Below are 13,593 nucleotides of genomic sequence, written 5' to 3'. Positions count from 1 at the left end.
TAACAAGCATCCCAGCTGATTCTGATGCAGATGTTCAGAGGAAATGTAGGCAATAATAAGAGGGGAGCCCTCACTTACCGTCTGCAAAATTGAGATATAGCTTAAAATAGCTGTCCCAAACCTTTTCAGCACTAGGGACAGGTTTTGTGGAAGACAATTTTTCCATGGCACAGGGTGGAGGAGATGGTTTTTGGATGATTCAAGCGTATTACATGCATTGTACACTTTATTTCTATTATTATTATATCAGCTCCAACTCAGATCATTAGGCATTAGATCCCAGAGTTTGGGGACCCGTGGCTTAAAACATGAAAAATATTTAAATTGGATATGGATTTTAAAAAAATCATTGAAATAGAAATCTGGTTGTGTTAAATGGCAACCCACTCTAGTACTCTTGCCTGGAAAATTCCATGGATGAGGAGCCTGATAGGCTACAGTCCATGGGGTCGCAAAGAGTAGGACACAACTGAGCGACTTCACTTTCACTTTCACCTGTTCTTAGGAGGAACCTTTTAAAATACTAGATAAGTCCCTAAATGCTGCCCTCTGAGATTTTCATGTGTGTTTAATCCATCTCTAAATATATAGACTTCTCTTTAGCTTGCATATTCTCTTCTAAAAAACATTTATTTATTACTCATTTGGCGGTGCCAGGTCTTCTTGCAGCATGCCGAAGTGTTCATTGTGAGATGTAGGCGTCTCCCTGGTCGTGGCTTATGGGCTCTAGCGGGCAGGCTCAGCAGTTGTAGCACAAGGGCTTAGCTGACCTGTGGCATGTGGGATCTTAGTTCTTTGACCAGGGGTCAAAGCCACGTCCTCTGCATGGGAAGGCAGATTCTTAACCAATGGACCACCAGGGAAGTCCCTAGCTTGAATATTCTTGAATAATTATTATGTCTTGGTTTTTTTTTTTTTTCTTTTTCCCCCAAATAAAACTGCTCACTTGTCTACCCCAATAAATACAGACTTTTTGGTCTTCTGCTTAATTAACCTTTGTTTTTCTCTCAGTGCTGTGATGAAAAAGAGATGTGAGTAGACCAAACTGAAGAATAAGATTTCTGAGGCTCGGCCGATAGAGTTATACAGTCATTCATTGTTACCATCGTTGTTGTTTTCTCAGCCTCCATCCTGGAGATCTCTACCCTTTCACAAGGAAGCCGCTGTTCATCATTGTGGATTCATCCAACAGTGTTGCTTACAAGGTAAGTTCTGCGCACTCCATCGCACATTAGACGCTACAGCACCACCCCGAGGTAACCAACCTGAACGTGTGCCTTTTTATTTTGCTTTATTTTATTTAATTTTACACAATTTGTATTTAGTCTTTCTTTTCTTTTGAGGTTGTGCATGCTAGTCAGGATCTGGTGCTATGACTAGAAACAAGAAGAAAACGCATGAATGGACACTCAGTGGAAAATAATAAATCCTCCTGCAGGAAAAAAATATTCAAGATTTCCAAGATCTCTGGTGGGAGGTTTATTTTTGTTATATAACGCAGAATATTTTCTTTTATAGAGGTGGAAGTATATGGGCAAATTTTCTTTTCCAGTTTTCATACTTTTTCCCCTCTACACACTGAGCTACTCTAAGCGAAATTTCTATCCCATGTTATATAGTTACAGTCATTGAATATCTACACAAATTGTTTTAGATGCACTTAATTTTTTTTAAAATTTGTGACAGTAAGTGAAAGATGATGACCCTGAAATGATGCTGAAATAAGTAGAGGGACCAAATGTGAAAATTCCATGTTTTATATTTTGATATTGAAACAGATTTTCAGTGGTTGTGTAAAGAATGGCAGCAGCAAGACCCTTTAAAGTTGGATGTTATAATTCAAACTATAGTATTTTATAGGAAAATGAAAACAAGAGTTTTTGGAGTCTATGTAGTTCAAATATTTCATTAGTGGTCAGTATGCTCAGAAATATGCTAGAAACACTGATAAGCCAATTAAAGTTATTTCATTTGTGGGTGTTCATATAAATAAATGGAGACGCAAACATTAATAGGTTTATATCAGAAGAGCAGTAGAAATGTCTGCTAGCCAAGAAAGCTGGCCCAATGCATATGTTTCCATTGAATTTTCATGCTTAGTTTCACTTTTTAAAGTCTGAATTCCAGGAGCATCCAGTCCACCCTAAGTTGTTCAGCATGTTTCCTGCCACCCATTTTGTCCAGTTTAACATTACAGCTTTTGATTTTTAGGAAACTTAGCTGTGTACTTTCTTAAATCTTGTGTGTGCTGTTGTCATTTTTTTAATCTTTTTGAGAGAGCGGTAAGTTGCTGAAGAAAAAGGTTTATTTGCTACCCCAATTAAACATATAAGCCAGAGGAGTCCAGGCATTTTGTGTCTTCACAGTGTTCAAAAAAGTGTTCTGTGTCTTTGTCAATGAAAAGGAGTCATTTGCTTCTGTTTAATGATGTAACAGAGTATGTTGATGCACCAGATCAAGTGAATTGCTTACTATGATTTAGTGTGCATTACAAGTATTTTAGCAGTCTGTTAATTTCTACTTAATTTAATTGGACAATATTTGATACCATCTTTTATAATCTCAAGAATATCATTCATGTTATGTATCATTCATGTTATGTTCTTTCCAGTGTCGTTTGGATGTAGAATGAGTATGGGATGTTGATTGTTAAAAAACACCACTGCGCATAATTGGAATTATATATCATGAGTTAATTCTAGATTTCTATACCCTGAGCCTCAGGATAACAGTGGAATAATGGAAAGATTTTTGTGTTTGTTTGGTGTTGATGGCACATGCACTATTACTCCTCTAAAAAAATTAAATTATTGAGAACAAACTGATCATTAGAAATGAAATGGGGAGCCCATATGCGGTGGGCAAATCAGAGTCTTAACCAATGGACTGCCAGGAAAGTCCTGTACAATGGTTTTAACAGCTAAGCCACACAGTAAAGTTTTTCTTTCCTGTGCAACTTTCTACTTTGCCTGGAGCAAATAATATTATCTTTGCTCCTTATTGTTTTTTTTTCCCCCTGAACTTATCACAAATTCAACCCCAAGCTCCTCACCAGTCGTCTAATCTTTCCTGTTGTTCAGATGCATCATTTTATCTCTGGGACAAATTATCTCCCAGAGCCTCTGGACTGGTGCCCTCTACACATACTATACAGCTCTCATCCCAGAATCTCTTATTATTATTCTAGGAATTCTTTATCTCTCTTTTATATTGGATCCCCTGTTTCCTGAATCCCCTATCTTCCTCTTGGACACTCTATTACTGTCTCATTTGGTTTATTCTTTCATTTTGGTGCAGCATCTCTAGCAAAATCTAGCCTTCTGGGAAAGGATGAATATGAGATAAAACAATCGAAGTCAAACAAAAACAAAAAACAAACAAACAAAAAAAACAATCGAAGTCTCATACTTCTGCAAATGTCTTTGATTTACCCTCACACCTGAATGATGGTTTTGGTGTCAGAAGTTATTTCCCTTCAGAATCTGGGAAGCATTGTTGCATTGTTTCCTATCTTCAATATTTCTAGTATTTCTTTCTTTTTTTCCCCTAATATTTCTTAAGAAGTACAAAGCATTCTAATTCTGGATCTTTCATCTGACCTTTGTTCAGTCCCTGGAAACATATAGGCTCTTCTCTTTGTCACTAGTGTTTTCAGCTTAACAGAGTGCCCTGGTCTGGCTTTACTTTTAACTGTGGTACTTGGCATGTAGTTCATGAGTCCTTTCAGTCTGGAAATTCTGCGCATTTTCTTGAGTTTTTTCAGTGATTTCCTCCCCTCTGTTTTCTTCTTTTGAGAATTTTTGTCATTCAAGTTTTGGACCTTCTGGTCTAGTCCTCAGATTTTTTTTGCCTGTTATTTTCCAACTTCCAGTCTTGCTCTTTAGGAAATTCCTTCGCCTTTATCTTCTAAACCTTTTATTGAGCTTTTCATTTGTTTTCTGGATGTTTCTTTCATGAAGACATGGACGGGTGTGTGTAAAACATATATACGTGCACATATATAATTGGTTTTTATCCTGGTTGAAATACGCTGTCTTTCCTTTGAGAATGTCAAGGATCATTTTAAAAGTTCTCTCTGCATGGTATCTCTCTCCTACATTATGATTTGCTTCTAGTGCTTTTCCTTCATATTTCATTTTAGAGACCCAGAATTTTTGCTTTTCTGATCAGATTTAAGGTTGGAAGCTAGCAAAATGGTTGGAATCTCTGAGGTTGTGGGCAGGGTCGTCACAGTGAGCTGCTCAGTGTGACAATCTAGCTCAGGAGCCATGGACCAGTACCTCCTGTCAGATCATCAGCAGCATTAAAATTAGAAATAAATTTCACAATAAATGTAATGCTCTTGAATTATCCCCAAACTATCCCTGCACCCCTGGTCTTCCACGAAATCGGTCCCTGGTGCCAAAAAGGTTGGAGACCGCTGATCTAGCTGGGCCTTTTCATTGAATCATTTCGGGTGTCAGTATCTTTAGGTCTTTCTTCCTGGTCGGGTCATACTCACTGGAGCAGACTCAACTGTTCTGCCCAGAATGTAAAGATCTATTAGCGTTATGCTCTGTTCTCCTTGAAGTCTGTGTGAGTTTATATTAATATCTGCTTATACATGTATCTTTATATACCCAGTGCCTCATACTTTAAAAATTCTTAGTAAATGTATGTTGAATGATTATTTGAAGATAGGCACCATTATCCTTATTTTACAGTTGAGGAAACTGCCCGTGGAGCTTAAATATCTCGCCTGATTGACTCCAGCAGTCTTGCTCATTTCAGCGCTCAGGCTGTTTCTACATTTAGAAAGAGAGGTGCTTTTCATGCTAGTCTGAGTCTCGTTTCAGAGGAGATGGATTGAAACGCCAAGATCTCTTAACAGAACAAGTGTATCCCACATGTTGACTCTCAAATTTCCATCAGGGTCTAGGCCTCATCTGTAGTGATGTAGTACTAGTGGGGTTAAAAAAACAACATCTATCATTTTGGCCAACATTTCTTTCAGTTCTGCTTTTTTTTCCCCCCTTTGGAAGAAGAAAATCCTTTGAGTATTTAATTATTTATGACAGAGCTGGATGCCTGCCAGTGAACATGACTTATACATTTGTCAAAACAGTCATATTTATCTCAGCAGTTTTTGTCCTAAAGCGTTTGATAGCTGTACGTTGCTGTGGTCTATGAAGGCATACACACAAAATTACATAAGAGTTCTTCTGACAGTCAGCCACACTCCATTTCCTCCTTGCTACCACATCACCTCATTTGTGTTGTGTGTGACCATCGCCTCATTTGTGTTGTGTGGTTATCTAGGTTTTGTTTCTTTTATATTTAACCTGTTGGGAGTTGCTGGACTTCTTGAATTTGTAGGTTAGAGTTTTTCATTACTGCTGGAAAATTCTTAGCCATTATCTCTTCAGACCTTGGCCATGCTTGGCTTCTCTCTCATCTCTTTCTGGACCTGATTTTACATACATCATTCTCACTGTGTCATCCACGTCTCTTGACCTCTCTTCTGTATTTTCCATCTTTTCATTTCTCTGGCTGAAACTTGGATGATTTCTTTCGATTTAGCTTTCAGTTCACAAATTCCTTTTTTTTCAGCTGTGACTAACTTGGATATTAAACTCATTTATCGAGTTTTATATTAGTTGTGGTATTTTTCATTTCAGAAAGTTTTAGTTGGTTCTTTTTTCAAGTGATTCATTGCCCTTTTTATAGTTCCCTGTTTTCTGTTTTCAAGTTTCTTCTTTATTTCTTTAAACTTAATAGGCCTACTTATCATATTATTTGTTATCCATCTGGTAATTCTTATACCTGAAATCTGCTTTTGCTGCCCAAAGATGCCCATTGCTGTTTCTGTATCCCAGTATGCTTGATTATCTTTGATTAGATTATTCTTGTATCCTTAAAATTCTCTGTGATAAATTCGCTGAACCCTAGAATGATGATATTTTCATCCAGAGAGGATCTGCATGTGCTTCTGCTACAGAGGCGCAGCTTGGGGACTATGTGTTTGGGATTACCTAGGTGGTATGAATTTGGGCTGCAAACATGCAAGAGGGCTGGCTTGTAGTTAAAACCCTTAGGGCTGTTTGGTTCCTTTGCTTGCTCTTTCTCTATTCCGCTCAGCACCAGGAAAATTTTCCTTGTGATCTGTTGAGGCATGGTCATGGCAGTTAGGGAAAGTGTGAAATTTGGATTTTGCTCACCCTAACAGTGAATTCCGTGGACTTTATAGTCCATGGGGTCAAAAAGAATCAGGCATGACTGAGTGACTTTCACATACATACATAGAGTAAGAGTATAGCCCTTTGGGATTCCAGTTTAGCAAGGCTGGTTTTCTATTAGACTCTCATTTTAGACAGACCCTGAGCTCTGACTTCTATCCCCTTCTCTGTAAGGCCTTCAAAATCTAAGTTCAAGTGGTTCAGTTGCCTTAGGGCAGGTGAGGCCTTGTTGTTCTTTAGTTGCTAAGTTGTGTCTGACTCTGCGACCCTATGGACTGCAGCGCACCAGGCTTCCCTGTTGTTCACCATCTCCTGGAATTTGCTCAAACTCATGTCCATTGAGTCAGTGATGTTACCTAACCATTTCATCCTCTGCTGCCCCCATCTCTTACCTTCAATCTTTCCCAGCGTCAGGAACTTTCCCAAAGAGTTGGCTCTTCGCATCAGGTGGCCCAAGCATTGGAGCTTCAGTTTGAGCATCAATCCTAAAGGCCTGGTGTCAAGCTTATTTTCTCAGTCTCCTCTACAGGTTTTTCCTCATCTTTCTGACCTATCACTGGAGTATCCCTGGGCCCCATCCTTGTTCTTCTTTTCTAGCTACAGCTGACTCCTTAGATGCCCTTAGTAGTTTCATGACTTTAATTACTATCTCTGTGCTGACAATTTCCACATTTCTATCACCAGCCCAAATCTTTCTCAGTTAACCCCAGACTCGAATATAATCTACGTACTCCACATGTCTCATTGGTGACTCCAATAGAGATTGCAAAGCTGACATGCCCAGGACAGTTTCTAGACCTCTTCTGTGTCCAGCTTCCCCATACCAGTTAATGACTATAGTCCTTATTGACTATGCCAAAGCCTTTGATTGTGTGGATCGCAATAAACTGTGGAAAATTCTGAGAGAGATGGGAATACCAGACCACCTGACCTGCCTCTTGAGAAATCTGTATGCAGGTCAGGAAGCAACAGTTAGAACTGGACATGGAACAACAGACTGGTTCCAAATAGGAAAAGGAGTGCGTCAAGGCTGTATATTGTCAACCTGCTTATTTAACTTCTATGCAGAGTACATCATGAGAAACGCTGGACTGGAAGAAACACAAGCTGGCATCAAGATTGCCAGGAGAAATATCAATAACCTCAGATATGCAGATGACACCACCCTTATGGCAGAAAGTGAAGAGGAACTAAAAAGCCTCTTGATGAAAGTGGAAGTGGAGAGTGAAAAAGTTGGCTTAAAGCTCAACATTCAGAAAACAAAGATCATGGCATCTGGTCCATCACTTCATGGGAAATAGATGGGGAAACAGTAGAAACAGTGTCAGACTTTATTTTTTTGGGCTCCAAAATCACTGCAGATGGTAACTGCAGCCATGAAATTAAAAGACGCTTACTCCTTGGAAGAAAAGTTATGACCAACCTAGATAGCATATTGAAAAGCAGAGACATTGCTTTGCTGACTAAGGTCCGTCTAGTCAAGGCTATGGTTTTTCCTGTGTTCATGTATGGATGTGAGAGTTGGACTGTGAAGAAGGCTGAGCACCGAAGAGTTGATGCTTTTAAACTGTGGTATTGGAGAAGACTCTTGAGGGTCCCTTGGACTGCAAGAAGATCCAACCAGTCCATTCTGAAGGAGATCAACCCTGGGATTTCTTTGGAAGGAATGATGCTAAAGCTGGAACTCCAGTACTTTGGCCACCTCATGCGAAGAGTTGACTCATTGGAAAAGACTGTGATGCTGGGAGGGATTGGGGGCAGGAGGAGAAGGGGACGACAGAGGATGAGATGGCTGGATGGTATCACTGACTTGATGGATGTGAGTCTGAGTGAACTCCGGGAGATGGTGATGGACAGGGAGGCCTGGCGTGCTGCGATTCATGGGGTTGCAAAGAGTCGGACACACCTGAGCGACTGAACTGAACTGAGCCCAAATCCTTAGTTTCATTCTCAACTTTTCCTTGCCTCACACCCACATCCACTTCAGAATGGTTTCTTGGTTATAACTAATATGCCCAGAATCTTAACTACCTTCACTGCCACCACCATCTCTCCCCTGAATTAATGCAGTAGCCTCATAACTAGGCTTCCTTCCTCCTCCTGCCCTTGTTCCCCTGCAGGGTGTGCCTGTAAATCAGATTATGTCACTTATCTACTCTGAAGGCTCCTCATCTCACTAAGGGTAAAGGCTTCATGCTTTTTGCTCTCATGCTTCTCCCCCACCCCCCAAATGCATCTCTGATCTTCTCTTGTGGTCTCCTTATCACAGTTCTCTTCAGCCACACAGACCTTGCTCTTCCTCAAACATACCTGGCAGTCTTCTGCTTGGGATCTTTGTATTCTGTTCCTTCAACTGTGAATCCTCTTCCAAAGAACACTTTTTGTTTTCCAGGCATTTAATTAACTGAAGCCTCTTAATAGAGCTTTCCGTAATTTTGTTGTTGTTCAGTTGCTCAGTTGTGTCCAACTCTTTGTGACCCCATGAACGACAGCACGCCAGGCTTCCCTGTCCTTCACCATCTTCTGGAGTTGCTCAAACTGATGTCCATTGAGCCAATGATGCCATCCAACCATCTTGTCCTTTCTTGTCCCCTTCTCCTCCTGCCTTCAATTTTTCCCAGCATCAGGGTCTTTTCCAGTGAATCAGTTCTTTGCATCAGGTGGCCAAAGTATTGGAGCTTCAGCTTCAGCATCAGTCCTTCCAGTGAATATTCAGGGTTGATTTCCTTTAGGATTGACTGATTTGATCTCCTTGCAGTCCAAGGGAATCTCAAGAGTCTTCTCCAACACCACAGTTCGAAAGCATTAATTCTTTGGTGCTCATCCTTCTATATGGTCCAACTCTCACATCTGTACATGACTACTGGAAAAACCATAGTTTTGACTGTATAGACCTTTGTCAGCAAAGTGATGTCTCTGCTTTTTAATACATTGTCTATTTCATCATAGCTTTTCTTTCAAGGAGCAAGGGTCTTTTAATTTCATGGCTGCAGTCACCATCTGCAGTGAATTTGGAGCCCAAGGAAATAAAGTCTGCCACTGTTTCCCCATCTATTTGCCATGAAGTGATGGTACCAGATGCCATGATCTTTGTTTTTTGAAGGTTTGAGTTTTAAACCCGCTTTTTCACTCTCCTCTTTCACCTTCAACAAGAAACTCTTTAGTTCCCTCTTTGCTTTCTGTCATTAGGATGGTGTTATCTACATATCTGAGGTTATTGATATTTCTCCCAGCAATCTTGATTTCAGCTTGAGCTTCACCCAGCCTGGCATTTCACATGATGTACTCTGCATATAAGTTAAATAAGCAGGATGACAATATACAGCCTTGATATACTCCTTTCCCAATTTTGAACGAGTCAGTTGTTCATGCCCAGTTTTAACTTTTGCTTCTCAGAAGGTAAATATGGTGATCTGGTATTCCTATCTCTTTAGAATTTTCACCAGTTTGTCAACACAGTCAAAGGCTTTAGTGTAGTCAATGAAGCGGAAGTGTATGTTTTTCTGGAATTCCCTTGCTTTTTCTGTCATCCAGTGGATGTTGGCAATTTGATTTCTGGTTCCTCTCCCTTTTCTAAATCTGAAAGTTCTAAGTTTATGAACTGTTGACGTCTCACTTGGAGAAATTTGAGCATGACCTTGCTAGCCTGCAAAATGAGTCTATTGGGTGGTAGTGTGAACATTCTTTGGCATAGCCCTTCTTTGGGATTGGAATGAAAACTGACCTTTTTCAGTCTTGTGGCCACTACTAAGTTTTCCATACTTGCTGGCATATTGAGTGCAACAGTTGAACAACAACATCTTTTAGTATTTGAGATAGTTCAGCTGGAATTCTGTCATCTTCACTAGCTTTGTTCATAATGATGCTTCCTAAGGCCCACTTGACTTCACAATAAGGAATTCATGATCTGAGCTACAGTCAGCTCCCAGTCTTGTTTTTGTTGACTGTGTAGAGCTTCTTGATCTTTGGCTGCGAAGAATATAATCAATCTGACTTAAGTGTTGACTATCTGGTGATGTCCATGTGTAGAGTTTTCTCTTGTGTTGTTGGAAGAGGGTATTTGTTATGACCAGTGCGTTCTCTTGGCAAAACTGTTAGCCTTTGCCTTGCTTCATTTTGTATTGCAAGGCCAAACTTGCCTGTTACTCCAGGTATCTCTTGACTTCCTACTTTTTTGCATTCCAGTCCCCTATGATGAAAAGGACATATATTTTGGGTGTTAGTTCTTGAAGGTCTTAATAGGTCTTCGTAGAACCATTCAACTTCAGCTTTTTGCATTTGTGGTTGGGGAATAGACTTGGATAACTGTGATATTGAATGGTTTGCCTTGGAAACAAATCAAGATCATTCTGTTGTTTTTGAGATTGCACCCAAGTACTACATTTCAGACTCTATGAGGGCTACTCCATTTCTTCTAGGAGATTCTTGCCTACAGTAGTATATATAATGATCATCTGAATTAAATTCAGCCATTTCCTATCCACTTTAGTTCACTTTTTTGTGATTGCCCCAACCCATTCTTGCCTGGAAAATCCCATGGACAGAGGAACCTGGTAGGCTGCAGTCCATGGGGTTGCAAAGAGTCGGACACGACTGAGCAACTTCACTTTCACTTATTTAAAATTATATGCCTCCCCAGCACTCTAGTCACCTATCTTTATTTTTCTCATAATCATAACAGTTGGCTTCTGTTACCATGTGCTATTTTAAGCACTTTACAAATATTAATACATTTAACCCTTGTAACCCAATGTGTTATTTCTGTTAACCCCGTTTTACTGATAAAACCAGGGCAGAAGATGGCTGATTTGGAATTGAAATAGATTCTGATTATGAATCTTTGCTTTACTGCCAGCTGTACTCTGCTGTCTTTGCATATGTAGCACTTGTCAACCTCCGTAATGTTATATAACTTTATTTATTTTGTTTACTGCAGGTCACTACCTGCCACCTCCACCCCCATCTAAATGTCAGCTCCAGAAAGACAGGATTTTTTTTAATCTGTTTTTTGTTTGTTTTGGTTTGTTTTTTTTTCACTGCAATACCCCTAGCACCTACAACAGTATCTGATTTGTAGGTTCAATGAGTATCTATTGAAGAAAAGAGATCTTTGAAAAGGTACTATGTACTTACTATTTTAAAGTTGTAAAGTTGAGTTCACCAATAAGCTCTTTTAAACTTTTATAATCTGTACAATTCTAGAGCAGTGTAAAATGTCAGAAATACCCAATTTATTCTATAACAGGCCGGAAGACATTTATATGACCTTGAGCAACTGAACAGCAGCAAATACACCTACTAATAGAATCATCTACCAAAAGAGTTTATCTGAAAAAGGAGATTACATGTATGAAAATCAGTCAATACTGTATTCCCTCTTACCTTGTACCCATTTTTCTGTTGAAACAGTGGTCTTTTTCTTATGGATTTGGAAAAGCTCTTTCTATATTAAGGAGATTAATCCTTTGCAAAGTGAGTTGCAGATATTTTCCCCAGTTCATCTTCTGGCTTTTGCTTTAGTTTATGCTGTATTTTACAATTCACAAGCCTTTGGTTTTTGTAATGGGTTTGTCAGTCTTAATTACAACCGTCAGGAAGATATTCTAGATTAGAGAAGTTACCCTTATTTTCTTATATTTTCTTTCAGCACTGTTGCTATTTAATTTTTTATATTTAAATTGATTATATTAGAAATTCATCCTTGATTTTGGTATGAAGTATGGAGTTTTCTAGATAGATGTCAGTTTTTCCTGCCAGTGCCAAACCATCATCCTTATAATATATCCTTAAGCCTCATCTATTTCGGGGTCTAATTCTGAACTCTTCATTTTCTTCCATTGGTTTTTCTGCCTCCTTTTATGCTAAGGCACTTATTTTTAATTGCTGAGGCTTTAAAATATGTTTTAATATCTGATAAGTCTAGTTTCCCCCCTTTACTCTTTTTAGCTTCATTTTTATTTATTTTTTGGCCACATCACATTGCACATGGGATCTTAGTTCTTCAGCCAGGGATTGATCTTGTGTCCCCAGCAATGGAAGCACATTATTCAGGAATTCTTAACCACTGGACCACCAAGCAAGTCCCCCTGCTCTTCTTTTTCAGAATTTTCCTGGCTAATGTGTCTTATCCAAATGCACTTTCTAATTTCTTTGAATTGCACGGGGGAAAAAAAAAATCTGTGGCCATTTTTGTTAAGGTTGATTTAAATTTTAATAAATTAGTATAATGTTATCTTTAGAATGGGTTTCCCTCTAAGAACATAGTATGTCTTCCTGTTTGTTCAAGTCTTCATGTTTATCATTCAGAAGTAGTTTTTAGTTGTTTTGGTGTTTTTTCACTTCTTAAGTTTACTCCTAGGAGTTTTATCTCTGTTGCTTTACCACACAGTTTATGATTTTACTTCTCATGTAGCTCTGCCTTTATGGAAAGGACAGTATTAATCATGCAGGAGTAGTGAGCGTCAGTTTAATTCTCACCATAAATTAACCCATTGACCTTCTGGTTTTATGCATCATTCTGTACGATCTATTAACATGATTCACAGCGAGAGACGAACCCAGCCTTCACATACCTGTAAGTCAGGTTTTACAGCCTGTGAGGCTGAGAGCCAGTTCCTAGATCTTGGCAAATCTGCCCTTGTAAATCCTAGGTGTGCTGCTCAGTGGAGTGGCCTCTTAAACAGCCAAGCGACCTCTCCCTGAAACACTGCAACCATGTGTGTGCCTTTAAAAATCAATAGTTCACTTAATGAATGTCACCATTTTAAGAAAGCCTATTATGCACGTTAGTTATACTTGAATGACAGCCTCTTGAGCCATTACTGATATTTCTGCATCTACTTACGAGTAAAAGAACCTGATCTATACACTAGTGATATGCTTTGGAAAATTACTGAGTAACTGTCATTGGTCAAATCTTTAATGAAAGTTTTAAATTCTTGTACATTACAGAATTTCACAAACTTATTTGGACAGCCACTAGTCTGCTTGCTTTCTCCTACAGCCTATCCAAAAGCTTTACAAGGTATGTTCTTTCATTCCCTGTTATATCCATAGGTCACAAATCAATTATGTCTTCATTTTGAATAATACTGATCTGATCTTTGTCTCCCCCATCTATAGTGGTCAGTTTTAGGTTTATAGTGTTTAATGTGGCAAGTATCAGTCTGAAATAAACCACGAAGACTTGCCAACAATCAGACTTCCTGAATGGGCTACGGTTAGGCCTTGAGATAGGTCTAAAAGAAATGATAAAACGTCCTTGAGAAGAGAGTGGTTTTGGTTCCCTTGCTATTGGGGAACTTAAGATTTGTGAATATTAAAATTCGTTTTGTAGGTGTGCTTGTCTTCATCCACATAGTATGATTTCTTCTATGTC

At 39.1% G+C, this 13,593-nt stretch overlaps 1 protein-coding gene across 3 annotated transcripts in view; it reads left to right on the top strand.

The window, feature by feature from the left end:
* SCAI (suppressor of cancer cell invasion) overlaps nucleotides 1-13,593 on the top strand; it is a 108,785-nt gene that overhangs the window by 82,541 nt on the left and 12,651 nt on the right. For all 3 annotated transcript variants that reach the window (XM_018055762.1, XM_018055761.1, XM_018055763.1), the window contains 2 exons: nucleotides 1,124-1,205; nucleotides 13,167-13,239. In XM_018055762.1, the coding sequence (XP_017911251.1) occupies nucleotides 1,124-1,205; nucleotides 13,167-13,239 (155 nt within the window). The remainder of the gene's footprint in view (nucleotides 1-1,123; nucleotides 1,206-13,166; nucleotides 13,240-13,593) is intronic.

This window comes from Capra hircus, chromosome 11, assembly GCF_001704415.2.
Source record: "Capra hircus breed San Clemente chromosome 11, ASM170441v1, whole genome shotgun sequence".
NCBI classification, from domain to species: Eukaryota; Metazoa; Chordata; class Mammalia; order Artiodactyla; family Bovidae; genus Capra; species Capra hircus.
Note: the sequence above shows the minus strand (reverse complement) of the source record. Positions and strands in the feature narration are given on the sequence as shown.